The sequence below is a fragment of the Chiloscyllium plagiosum genome, unplaced genomic scaffold (assembly GCF_037043375.1).
Source record: "Chiloscyllium plagiosum isolate Xiang-an unplaced genomic scaffold, Cpla_swu_hap1 HiC_scaffold_4, whole genome shotgun sequence".
Classification (NCBI taxonomy): Eukaryota; Metazoa; Chordata; class Chondrichthyes; order Orectolobiformes; family Hemiscylliidae; genus Chiloscyllium; species Chiloscyllium plagiosum.
In genome coordinates, this window is record NW_028270142.1 from 129,006,255 (window position 1) to 129,020,465 (window position 14,211).

At 43.0% G+C, this 14,211-nt stretch overlaps 1 protein-coding gene across 5 annotated transcripts in view; it reads left to right on the forward strand.

The window, feature by feature from the left end:
* Positions 1 to 14,211, forward strand: part of arhgap28 (Rho GTPase activating protein 28) — a 189,820-nt gene that overhangs the window by 141,080 nt on the left and 34,529 nt on the right. For all 5 annotated transcript variants that reach the window (XM_087986671.1, XM_043687786.2, XM_087986670.1 and 2 more), the window contains exon 4: positions 8,741 to 8,831. In XM_087986671.1, the coding sequence (XP_087842797.1) occupies positions 8,741 to 8,831 (91 nt within the window). The remainder of the gene's footprint in view (positions 1 to 8,740; positions 8,832 to 14,211) is intronic.

The window sequence follows — 14,211 nt, forward strand, 5'->3', positions numbered from 1 at the left end:
CATGCCCCTCATGATGTTATAGACCGATACACCTTAGCCTGTAATACTTCAGGGAAAATAGCTCCAGCCTACTCAGCCTCTCATTGTGGTGCGGAGAAGACCAATCAAGAGCAAAGACCTCCGAGAGTAGAAATCACATTTGGCTTGGCAGAATGAGAAGGGGCAATAGAAAAGAAAGGATGCCACTCTAAAGGGGATGTAGGAACGAAGTCACGGGGAGGCGTATGTGCATGGATTATTGAAAGTAGCAGCACAGTATTTGTTTTAATTTGTTCATGGGATGTGCTCGTTGCTGGTTGGGCCAGTATTTATTTCCCACCGACTCCCACAGCTACCTGGACTACACCTCCTCCCATCCTGCCCCCTGTAAAAACGCCATCCCATTCTCCCAATTCCTTCGACTCCGCCGCATCTGCTCCCAGGAGGACCAGTTCCAAAAACGCACAACCCAGATGGCCTCCTTCTTCAAGGACTGCAATTTCCCCCCCGATGTGGTCGACGATGCCCTCCACCGCATCTCTTCCACTTCCCGCTCCTCCGCCCTTGAACCCCGCCCCTCCAACCGCCACCAGGACAGAACCCCACTGGTCCTCACCTACCACCCCACCAATCTCCATGTACAGCGCATCATCCGCCGTCATTTCCGCTACCTCCAAACGGACCCCACCACCAAGGATATATTTCCTTCCCCTCCCCTATCAGCATTCTGTAAAGATCACTCCCTCCATGACTCCCTCGTCAGATCCACACCCCCCACCAACCCAACCTCCACTCCCGGCACCTTCCCCTGCAACCGCAGGAGGTGCAAGACTTGCGCCCACACTTCCCCCCTCACCTCCCTCCAAGGCCCCAAAGGAAACTTCCATATCCGCCACAGATTCACCTGCACCTCCACACATATCATCTATTGCATCCTCTGCACCTGATGTGGCCTCCTCTATATTGGGGAGACAGGCCGGCTACTTGCGGAGCGTTTCAGAGAACACCTCTGGGACACCCGGACCAACCAACCCAACCACCCTGTAGCTCAACATTTCAATTCCCCCTCCCACTCCACCAAGGATATGCAGGTCTTTGGACTCCTCCATCGTCAGACCACAACAAAACGACGGTTGGAGGAAGAACGCCTCATCTTCCGGCTAGGAACCCTCCAACCACAAGGGATGAACTCGGATTTCACCAGTTTCCTCATTTCCCCTCCCCCCACCCTGTCTCAGTCAAATCCATCAAATTCAGCACCGCCTTCCTAACCTGAGATCTTCTTCCCGACCTCTCCGCCCCCACCCCAGTCTGACCTATCACCCTCACCTTGACCTCTTTCCACCTATCACATTTCCGACGCCCCTCCCCCAAGTCCCTCCTCCCTACCTTTTATCTTAGCCTGCTGGACAAACTTTCCCCATTCCTGAGGAAGGGCATAAGCCGATTCTCCTGTTCCCTGGATGCTGTCTGACCTGCTGCGCTTTTCCAGCAACACATTTCCAGCTCTGATCTCCAGCATCTGCACACCTCACTTTCTCCTATCACCTTCATCCCCTCCCCCACTCACCCATTGTACTCTATGCTACTTTCTCCCCACCCCCACCCTCCTCTAGCTTATCTCTCCACACTTCAGGCTCACTGCCTTTATTCCTGATGAAGGGCTTTTGCCCGAAACGTCGATTCTCCTGTTCCCTGGATGCTGTCTGACCTGCTGCGCTTTTCCAGCAACACATTTCCAGCTTTATTTCCCACCCCCCCATTGTCCTGGAGAAAGGGGTTAATGTGTCACCATCTTGAATTGCTGCACGTAGAGAGCTGGAGGGGAGTTCCGAGATTTTGACCTAGCAAAGGAATGCTGATATGGTTCCACGTCGGGATGGACACTTACAGCTGGTGGTGTCCACATGGATCTGCAGGCCTCCTCCTTCTTAGTTGTGGGAGGTTGCAGCTTTGAAAGGTGTTGTCAGAGGAGCCTTGGTGAGGTGTTGCAGTGCATCCTGTAGATAATGCACACTGCTGCTACTGAGCATTGGTGGTGGATGTTGTCCCAGTCAAGCTGCTTTGTCCTAGATGCTCTCAAACTTCTTGAGTGTTGTTGGAGCTGTACCCATCCAGGCAAGTGGTAGGTATTCCATCACACTGCTGAGCTGTGACTTATAGATGGTGGGCAGACTCTGTGGAGGCAGGAGATGAGTTACTTAATGCAGAATGTCAAGCCCCTGACCTGCATTTGTAGACACAGTGTTCATATGGCAAGTCCAGTCAGATTCTGGTTGATGAAGCGTTTAATGCCACCTATGGAAGCCTGGGGAGAGGTGGGAGGTGGGGGGTGGGGGACGGTTTATAAATGAAGACAGGAAATATAAGTTATGATGGACTTTTCTAACATTCCAGTAACAATACCAATATTGTATGTGAGTCTCTGCAGCCAACTATTCAAGGGATATAAAACTTTATTGAGTTTGCAGAAAACATTTATGGGAACGATTCCAGGAATTAGGAACACCAGATATATGGATACAATGGCAAAATTGTGATTGTTCTCCTTAGGGAAGAGAATGGTGAGAGGAACGTTGTCAGATCAGTTCATAGCCAGGAGGGGTCTCGGTGGCTGAAGAGAAACTATTCCCATTGGTGGAAAATCTGAGAACGAGAGGTTGCCAGTTTTTAAGGTGGTTGGTTAAAGAATCGACGCTGGGAACATACACAATGAGTGGTTAGGATCTGTAGTATGCTGCCTGACAATAAGGTGAAGGAAGTTTCAAGAGAGGACGTCTAATTGAGGTATCTAAGATGCTAAAGGGTATTGACAAGGTAGACATCAAGGGAATGTTCCCTCGTGGGACAATGTAGAACGAGAGGTCATAGTTTTAGGATAAGGGGCAACAGAATAAAAACAGAGCTGAGGAGAAATTACTACTCTCAAAGGCTCGTGAATTCACTCCCCTAGAATACGGCGGACACTGGGATGTTGAGTAAATTTTAAGAGATAAGCAGATTTTTAATGGATGTCGTTTGAAGAGTTATGAGGAGCAGGCAGGAGAGTGGAGCTAAAGCTGAGATGAGATCAGCCATGATCGTATTGAATGGCAGAGCAGGCTTGAGGAGCTGAATGGCCTACGCCTGTCCTAGATCTTATCTATAATCAAGGTTTTTAAAAGGGAAATTGGATGAGCACCTGAGCAGAGAAACCATTTACAGAGGTGTGTGGAAAGGAAGAGAGTCACCTGGGGTTAAATGCGTGCTATATCTCTGCTAGGCCAGCATTTATTGTTCATTGTTAGGTGCTCTGGTGGTGAGTTGCCCTCTTGAATTGATGCAGCTTTTGAGGTTAAGGTGCACCTGCAGTGCTATTTGGAAATGGCAGAGAGCAACTGGTCTCGAATGGAACTGGTAAAACATAATGACGGTATGGCTTCCTATAGCCCTGTAACCATTCTATGATTCTTAATAAAGATGCATCTGATTTTTGTTATTCTAACGCTGAATAAGAAAATAGGTCTTTTTCCTCTCTGATAGTAATGATTGTAACATATGTAGTTAATGGTTAATTTGATTACTTATTCGAGAAGCCAATGCTTCCCAAGATACCACAACTTAATCCTTTGTTTCTGGTGCTATAAAGATCAGCATGAGCAACATGGGAAACACCCACAGAAAGAGATTAACAATGTCTAATACAATTAGTGCAGCTTTGTGAAGCAATGATCTGAAAGGATGACGAGTCAGTTGTCTTGCTTACTTTAATCTTTAAAACCATTTTGACTTAACGGTTTTAGAAAGGAAATATGGGATTTGAACGAAAAGCTGCAAAAGTAGGCAAGGGAGTTTTTTTTTTAAACAAAGCCAATAAGTGATAGAAATTGGACACAAAAACAGGAAGTGCTGGGAATACATGAAAGCTGCTGGATTGATGTTTCAGGTGAGAGCACGCATTGAAGTCACAAAAGCGACAACAGCCTTTCTTTTTCAGAGGCTGATTGATGTCTGTAATTCCAAATGTTTTCTTTTTATATCTTTTTGGTAAATATCATAGAATCCCTACAGTGTGGAAACAGGCCATTTGGCCCAACAAGTCCATACGGACCCTCCGAATAGTATCCAACCCTGACCCATTCCCCTGCTATATTACTCTACATTTACCCCTGACTAATGCACTTAACCTACATGTCCCTGAACACTATAGGCAATTTAGCATGTCCAATTCCTCTAACCTGCACATTCTTGGATTGTGGGAGGAAGCTGATGCAGACACAGGGAGAACGTGCAAACTCCACACAGTCACCCAAGTCTGGAATTGAACCCAGGTCCCTAGCGCTGTGAGGCAGCAGTGCTAACCACTGAGCCACTGTGCTGTCCCTACCACTGAGCCACTGTGCTTGACCCTCTGTTTCATTGAAATAGACCTTTTTTAAAATTTGCCACTCATCCAAATCAGTTGAACAGTGTGAAACAGTGTGATGAGATTCCCTTGCAATGTCTATGTTCCAGTATGGAGTGCAGGTTCATAGTACTTTCAAAGTAGAGTCGCAGGTAGAGAGGATAGTGAAGAAAGCATTTGATATGTTTCTCTTTATGGGTCAGAGTACTGAGTACAGGAGTTGGGAGGTCATGTTGTGGCTGTACAGGACATTGGTTAGGCCGCTGTTGGAATATTACGTGCAATTCTGGTCTCCTTCCTATAGGGAGGATGTTGTGAAACTTGAAACGGTTCAGAAAAGATTTACAAGGATGTTGCCAGGGTTGGAGGATTTGAGCTACAGGGAGAAGCTGAATAGGCTGGGGCTTGTTTTTCCTGGAGCATCAGAGGCTGAGGGGGTAACCTTATAGAGGTTTATAAAATCATGAGGAGCATGGATACTATAATTGACAAAGTCTTTTTCCCTGGGGTCAGGGAGTCCATAACTAGAGGGCATGGGTTTAGGGTGAGAAGAGAAAAATATAAAAGGGACCTAAGGGACAACTTTTTCACAGAGGGTGGTACATGTATGGAATGAGCTGCCACAGGATGTGGTGGAGGCTGGTAAAATTGCAACATTTAAAAGGCATCTGGATGGGTATATGAATAGGACAGATTCTCTTCCTCATCCTCTCCCTCTCCCTGGTAGATGCTAATGGGTGCCAAGGCAACCTCTTCAGTTGAAAGGCCGAGATCATATCAGTTGTGTTTCCCGTACACCTAAAGAGCTGTAATGAGTCAGATGTGCCTATATTGTAATGATACCTCTCACTTTTCCTGATTCTGGGAAGTAAAATATTATGATGCGACGTAATGCATCAACTTGGAGCCCTGGGAAAGCAGAGGTAAAGTAACCAGCAGGAAGCTTAGCGCACAAGTGTGTTTGTCAGATGATTAGCCTCAGTATTATAAGCTGACCTGCGATCTCTTGGATTGTCAAGTAAGTCAATGAAGGAACAAATAATACATGTATCAATCAAGACGTGTGTCGCACAATAATGTCCAGGGAAAATAAAACTGTTGGAAATTGTGGTACTACAGTATGTGGCTCTTCGTTAGGTGCTAAAATATTACAGGTCTTGAACTTTGTTGCTACAAAATAGATACCTCAATAGCTAACTACACTGGACTAACCACTAGTCATTGGTGTTGTTGTTTATGGTTGCTAGGATCTTTGCATCTATTTTCCTAGCTTGTGAGTAGGCTGACTGATTACAATCTGCACACAACCACATGCATTTTTAGATGTTCCACCTAATTTCTAGATTCCAGTTGCGAAGAGCTTCACTTCAAGTTTGAGATCCTGTCTCACACGAGAAAGGTAAGCGTTGTCTTGGAAAAAATTTCTCTCAAGGGGCCATTGCACACTACAACCTTTCTCCGGAGTTCCCAGCACAAAATTGATTGAGATCGAAGAATGGTTCCATATTTCCATTAATATGCAAATCCATGTACATGGAATTTGATTTGACTAAAATAGAAAGAAACAATAGAACTTCATAAGCTGGCTAGTTAGATTACAGGGATTAGTTTGCTGGTGGATTGTGTGGCATAGCATTGGAACTGCACTTCCAAGATGCCTGGCAGATACTTTGGACATGATGGGTCCTTCTTGGTGTGCGACTGTGAAGTTGAACCTGTGGTGAGCATCCACCTATATCCTGACCAGGAGCCAAGCATTGTAAGTAATATTTAACAGAATACATATTGCTTCTTGCCCATAAAATGGGTTGTCTTTTCGATCTGCACTTAAATGTTTTTTTTCTTGGTAATTGACGAGATTAGCTAATGGCTTAAAGCTTTAATTGGAGCCTTTTTGCTACATTTTGAAGGCAATATATTATTTGTTTTTTTCTTTTTCAGTTTTCGTTTTAATTGTGTGTTTTGTTAATAACTTTCTTTTCTGATTTGGTTTCTCTTTTTGTTTGTTCCGTAAGTCTACCTTTTCTTTCAACTGGTAGTATGAGTAGGTTATCAGCACCCTTGCCTTGCTGTGCTACTGAGTAAGGTCATGTCTGCACTGAGCTTTGACCACTCCACCCAAACTACACTCTCTGGCCTTGATTCTAATTGCAATTTCATAAACTGAGGCTCAACACGAAAGATTTTTTTTGATTTGACATAAAGGCCAAAAGAACTGCAGATGCTGTAAATTTGAGACAAAAATAGAAATTGCTGGAAAAACTCAGCCAGTCTGGCAGCACCTGTGGAGAGAAATCAGAGTTAATGTTTTGGGTCAAGGGATCACAGAGGAAGGGTCACTTGATCCAAAACATTAACTGATTTCTGTCCACATATGTGGCCAGACCTGCTGAGCTTTTCCAGCAATTTCTATTTTTAATTTGACATGGTGGTAAATGAGTGAACACAATTCATGAATCCCTTCAGTTTCTGATCCAACATTAACAGCTCCCAGTGCCACTCTCACCTCATTACATACTACAGTGTCCTTGCTTGGCTACTTGTAATGGGTATGCTATCAGTTTTAAACTTGATAAGGACCTAGGACCAGATGAAGTACCTCCAAGGATATTGAAGGAAGCGAGTGGAAAGTGTACCTTCTGTGATCCTGGGGGCCTCTGGAGGAGGCCAAGATAGATCATCCACTCAGGACTTCTGGCTGAAGATTGTCGTAAAACTTCTAACCTTGCCTTTTGCATGGCTGTGCTGGGCTCCCCCATCATTAAGAATGGTGCCATTTGTGGCACCACTTTTCCAGTGAATTCTTTAGGACTGGATGTAGCAGGACTGGAACCGTTTAGGACTGGATGTAGCAGGAGTGCAGAGCTTTAGATCTGATCCGTTGGTTGTGGGATTGCATAGCCTCATCTGCCACATGCTTCCACTATTGAGCATATGAGTGGTCCTGTTTGATAGCTTCACGGTTTTTCTTGATATGGTTGGTGCTGCTCTTGGCAGGTCCTCCTGCACTTTTCCACAAACCAGGGTTAATTCCTTGGCTTGATGGTGGTGGTGGAGTTGGGACCTTCCTGGTCCGTAAGAGGGCAGAATGAGTTGTTCACAATTCTGTAGATGCTGCACCTCATGCTATCTCGGTTCTGAGCTGTTCTGAACCTCTCACGTTGTGCATAATGACAGTGACACAATGGAGGGGATCTTCAATGGGACTTTCCAAGAACTGTGCAAAGGTAACTCCTACCAATAAAGTGGATATCACTGTATTATCTGTGACAGACTTGTGAGGATGAGATCAAGTATGGTTTTTTTTTCCCCCCACTTGTTGGTTGTCTCTCACATCCCTGCCACAAACCCAGTCAAGCAGCACAATCCTTGAGGACTGGGTCACCCCAGTGAGTAGTGGTATTGCTAAGGCACTTTTGATGATGGACATTGAAACTCTCCAACCAGAGTATATTCTGTATTCTTGTCACCTTTAGTGCTTCATCCAAGTGCTGTTGAATGTGAAAGTGGACTGATTCAAATAGCAACCCAGGTACTGCGACTGGTGTGAATCCAGCCTCCAGAAGCAACTACTGCATTACAGATGCTGTTATGTTATTGTGCAATCAGTTAAAAAAAGGAATAAATATTTGCATGAAGTAGAATAATTGGCCCAAAACACAGTATGCTGTGTAAATGAGGAAGGAGCCATGTACCTGGGTGGAGTGAGTCAGTGGTACTTGGTATTGGACCTTGGGTTTCAGTATTATCGCCCTGCGGTTTACAGCGGTCTGTGTGATTTGAATGCAGAGTTTGGAGCAGCTTGTTCTCTCTGACTGGCTGCATACTGTTGCTGGCTGGTTTTTCGCTTATTGCAGAGAAGGCTCCTCAAACACCTCCTCAATTTGAAAAAGCCAAGGGCCTAATAGTTGTTACAGTTGTGTGTCCTGCATATTTGCTGTTTTACCCAGCACTGTGAGGACAGTAGTCCTCCTCCAGCTTGTAATGGACCTGAGCCTTCCTGCTAACATATTGAAGACTTATCAGGTCAATTATTTGCCTGATAGATGGGCATGGCTCAGGCGGGTATTCCGGCTAATTGAAACTTTATTGCTGGAACAGCACAGCAGGTCAGGCAGCATCCAGGGAACAGGAGATTCGACGTTTCGGGCACAGGCCCTTCTTCAGGAAACCCAGGGATTCCTGAAGAAGGGCCTGTGCCCGAAACGTCGAATCTCCTGTTCCCTGGATGCTGCCTGACCTGCTGTGCTGTTCCAGCAATAAAGTTTCAACTTTGATCTCCAGCATCTGCAGACTCACTTTCTCCTCCCATTCCGGCTAATTGACTCAAAGTTTGCTTTTTTTTTGGTTTTTGATTAATCGTCTTTCTGTTCACAGGCCAGAATTGAGTTTATGACCCCAGAGCCATCACCTACACCTAATGGGGTACAGCAGTCTGAGGAAACAACTTTGTGGGATCAGTCAAAAGGTAAATGCTGCTCAGGTTGGAAGCTATAATAGGGTAAGACGGTGGGTGTTGGCAGGGGAGTGGGCTTGGGAGGGGAGGTTAAAAGCTACTAAAGACTGCCTCAGCAGCCCTGGTCTGAGGATTGTAAAACTAAGCTCCCATTGATATGGGTGAACAGAGGTTTGGGTTTAACTATTCAGTCCGTAAAACTGAGTAGATATGAATCTGTAGTTGAAGATTTGGTCACGTGAATGAGAACGTGAAAAACAACGTGCCCTTGATGCTGACTGCAGCTTCTGTAAAGGAAAGATCATTGTTAGAGAAAGAAAGACTCTAAAACAACTAGGCCAATATGATTAACAAAGCATCAGATGAAAAGCATCATTTATCCAACACACACATAAGTAAAGACTTTGATAAGCAAAGCTGAATTGTAAGTTATTTGGCATCAGTGCACTGTGAATGAAAGTCAAATTAACATCTTCGCAGTTTGAATAACAAATGAGGAAACAAATTTGCTATTGTCACTCTTTAGTCTGATAATCTTATCCCCGGATGTAACTTCCTACTCTGTATTTCCCAGAATGTATGCACCTTGCATGCATGCACCATTTGTTAAACATTATTCAAAGTTTGGTTATTTAACATGTGATCTTTTCACAAATGAAATTATGGAATAGGTTTCCTGATATTATTTGAAAAGTGTTCCCAGCAATGTCAGAAAAGCACAGAGTATTGCTGTATTAGGTGTTCAATCTTCTTTGGAAAATATAACCCCTTCAGTCCTTTTAAAGAACACTGTTATATCAAGAATGTATTGTGGCCATGATCTCTAATGCATTTATTCTGTGATCGGACTCCCCACTGTGAACCTGCACAATCTTTCCTTCCGATTAACTCTCCTACACGTCACCCAGCCCCACACTACCACTACTTTATAGTGCTAATGCAGGTTTTGTATACCCAACAAAATAAAACATCCTGTGGACTTTGAGTAGTCTTTGGAGGAATTGGGAACATTCTGACAAGTCAAAATGTCTCTGTGGCTGAAATGTTATCATTAAACGAAGTATTATAGTGTGGACACATTTTAACTGCAATGATTCATCATAAGGGTCTGTCCTAAAGGAGCAAGTTGACCTTTTAGTTGAGCAGTACTGTTTGTGCATTGAGAAGTATTCGAGTTTATTTCACATTGGAGAAGGAGATATATATAGGATTCAAGACTACAGGAAAGTATGCTGGGAAAATACATGTCATCAATAAATCACAGAAAAAGCATCGGGAGACCATTAACTTTGAAAAATATTGCTGTGACATTCAAAGTTTTGAAAAAAAACTCAGGACCTGAACGATTCCATTGACAATCTTCTTTAAAATGGAAATGGACACCGTTAGCAGCTTTAAAGGCCATTTTATTTCCAATTTCCTTTTGTTTCGTTACCCCAGAGTGTGATAGGTGAAGCTATAATGAATGCTTAGTTATGATTTAAAGGGAGAGCATTTTAGATGGGTAGGATTTATACGCCTCCCACTGAAAGAGTTGACAAGTAATGCTTCATCTCTGATCGTGGCAACTGCTAGTCATCTGATTGTTTAAGGCTTGATGAAGAAGGGATTTATGCACCTTGCCTGGTGCTAAGGATCTGCCTAAGAGCTGATGGCCAGTCACATTGGCTGACAGCTGTATAGCCCCAGCAGCACTAGTGGCCAGGATTAGGACTTCCTGTAGTTTCTAGATTCTAAGTCCAAGAGTCAAGGTCCAGGTAATTACAGGAGGAAGAAGTGGGAAATCAGTGGGAAGAGGGAGTGTTCTTGATAGAGAAGTCCTGGGGAGATCTTTAGAAAAGACTAACCTTGCTAGAAGAAGATGCTTCCCTTCTCATTTGAGGCCTGGGGTGATCACCTGCCAGGAATTCCCAATTCGCACTCTTCCCCACCCCCAAACCCCAGCTGTCAACTTCAAAACTCAGGCGAGGAAGGAAGAAGCCTTTTATTGATTGATTGATCATGGCCACTTGATGGCCTCAATTAGGATGAGGGCAGGTGGCCTGCCCCAGGCCTTGCATCGCCCTTTAAAATTACTGGGGTGCCCAATTTACAAATGTCCGACTTACTGAGGAACGTGATCCCATACAGGGATATGATTATAAAGATCGGACATATGAACGTTCCCATTGCATACAAATGGCTGCTTTGTATTGTTTGGGATTGTGTTCTAACTTGCATACAAATCGACTTGCCAAACGACTGAAGAATAGAAGCTGTTCACAACCAGGGTACTGCCTGTTGCTGGGTGTTGGAGGGGACATAGAATTGGGGGAGGTGGTAGGATGGATACCCGGGGGTTTGGGGACACTCATCTGTAAAACTGCTGGCAAGGTGTTGTAAGCGTTTGCTCAAAACCTCTATCTCCAGGCGTGGGTCACAGTTTCATTATCAACTTTAGGATGTTATTAAACCTGTCTTTAACGTGATGCATAGATAAATGTTTGTTTTTTTTTTCAATAGATTGATGGTTTAGGCAGTTTACATTTTTGAATGGCTTTTACGAATGTTTTTCTGTGTGAAATGTGTTAGAATGTTTGATTGTTAGAAGTTTCTTATTTTTAGTGCTCATTGCAAAGACATCTTGCTATCGTAATTTTGGGTAAGTGGCTATATTGGATACCTGAAAGTATTAGGGAACTATTAGGTGACATTTGAGGGGCATAAGGGGTATAAATAGATGTGGTAGAGGTTGCATGAGTTGGTATTAAGAACGTGTATATGATGGGCAGTGGATGGGAAATGGTATGGAATGGGCAGACGATAATTGTGGTGAGTATGTGGTGGTATAAAATAACACCTAGGTAGTGATGGGCTGTGGGGAGTGAGATTGAGCATTGAGACTGACTGAGAAGGGGTATGAGGAGTGTGCTTGTAAGCCCAGGTTTCAGAAAAGCTCCTGAAAGTCCACAGAATGCAGGTGTCACCTGGACTGAGACACAAATCCAGGTCTGTCACATTTAAAGTCTAACAAAATAATGACTGCATTATTATGTAATCTATGTTATCTAGTGATATGCATTCATTAGCTGTGCTTAATGATGATGTGCCTTATGTTAAGAATTCCAGCTGATACACTCTTGACTTATAAATAATAAATGACGAGTGAGAATCTATTGGGCTATTTGTAATCATCAAACTGATTCCCAGCATATGTTGCCACTTGCAAGGGAGCAAAATGGTAGGTCAGGATGAATTACAGAAAGAAAATAACATCGGTATCTCATTTGGAGAAATAAATGTAATACAGCATGCTTCAAACATTGCCTACTTATCGATGAAACAAACTGACGCACATTGAGCTAATGGGTTTTTGTTTTCAATTAGATAGTTATCTCAGTTGGCATCCGTTATTAATCTTTGCCATTTTTGAACATTTCAAAGTGTCGCAAAAATTGATTTTGGAATTGTGTCTTGACTTAAAGTTATGAAGTCATGTCTGGTCCACTCCTGATTCTAATTTGCGTATCCCATTCACTCAAACTGTACCGACAAAATGTAAGTGGTACAAGAGAAATGATAATGATCAAGATTAAACAAACACTGTAGCAGCCAGCTAAGAGTTATCATTCATTGACAGCCTGTTTAGAATGTTATTCTTTGTGTAATATGCCCTATTGTTGGAACCCTCCTGCAGTAGGATTATTTATGGCAATCATTATTAACCCAACATAAAGCCAAAGTTTCACAATTGTGTTCCACCATTGACCTATCAGAATCAAACTTCAGTATTATAGCACTGTTGGAGATTTTAAAAACATCAACTTGTTTAATCGGATCGATCTGTGAAATATTTAGATCTGTTCCTGGTTGTATTCTAGTGATGAGCAGTTCAGAAGAACTAGCACAGGTAGAAAGGACCAAATGGCCTTTTCCTGCATTGTATGATTCTATAAACTAATCCAGCCATTGATTCAAGGAACTGGGAATGGTTTTCCGACATGATTTGAAGGTAATGACCCATCCTTCCTTTTCCTATGGGTTTGTTTTTGATGCTTCCACCAGTTCACCACCTGGGAGAAAAGGATCATCTGTCAGTTACTCACGCTGCCTGCTCTCTTGGGTTGGGTGATGAGCTTTACTGATTTCCTGTTCAGACAGCAAAGGACAAAAGTACCCTGATATGGGCAGCTTGATTTCAGTACACCTGGTCACTATCTCATCTACAAACGGAGAATGAAAACACTCAGCCATAGCATTGAGTCTGGACTTCAGGCCAGTTTCCAATCTCATCAGGTGACTGTTAGGGCTAAAATAAAAATTGTTTAGAAATGAATCATCAAACGTTTCTTTTCCTACTATCCTACTTATAAAATCCAGCCTATTCCCGTTTATCTGAATGCATTATTAAGCCTTGAAGCACAAGTGGAGAATCTTCTCAAGTACCGGACGGAAAGCAGTCTAACATTTAAAATGGAACCTTTTGTTCTGGGATGAACTTGCACAGAATCAGATAAAAAGAATAATCTGGCCACTTGTGATAGAACAAATGCTGCTTTCTGAAGGTCAGTTGAGTAGCTCTGAGAGTGATATTATTTCTGGCTTGTTTTCAGAGTGTCTCAAAATCTTGTTCTCCCTGTTGATAACATCCATCCTGTTTGATCAGATGAAAAATCTAACCTAGGCTAGAATGGCAAGTTTGACCATTGTACTATTTGAATAATGGAGCAATTATTCTTTTTCATGAATTATGAAAAATACCAGTCAGGCCAGTACATCACCTGTCTTTTTAAGGATATTAATAATTGACCAAATCAGGACTTCCTGATACCTGCTGAACTAAAGATATTAAAATCTGACCTTGGGAAACTGTTTTAAATTTAACCTGCAAACTGCTAATATAAAATTGGGGGGATTTCCAAATCATTAAACATTAAATCACTTCAACAGTTTTTCCTCAAGCTACAATTACAATATTTGAAAGGCATCTGGATGGTTATATGAATTTGAAGGGTTGAGAGGGGTATGGGTCAAATGCTGGCAAATGGGGCTAGATAAAGTTAAGATATCTGGTCAGTGTGGACAAGTTGGACCAAAGAGTCTGTTTTCAAGCTGTACATCTCTATGATGCTGTGACTCTGTGTAATTAATGTATTATACTAGGCTGTTGTAGTATTCTGGCTATGAAGCTCAGCTAATGATATAGAGATAGATGCTCATATCCAGTAACAACAATTTAGTTCACTTATTAAAAATGTTCTATCAATATAAGCCAATATCTTTAAAGATGATGGTAAGACAACTGGACCATCATCAGGTTCATGAGGACTCCCTTGAGGAAGGAAGACTGTTGTCCTCCTTTAGTCAGGCCTTTATGTGACTCCAGACCCACAACTATATGGATGACTCTTAA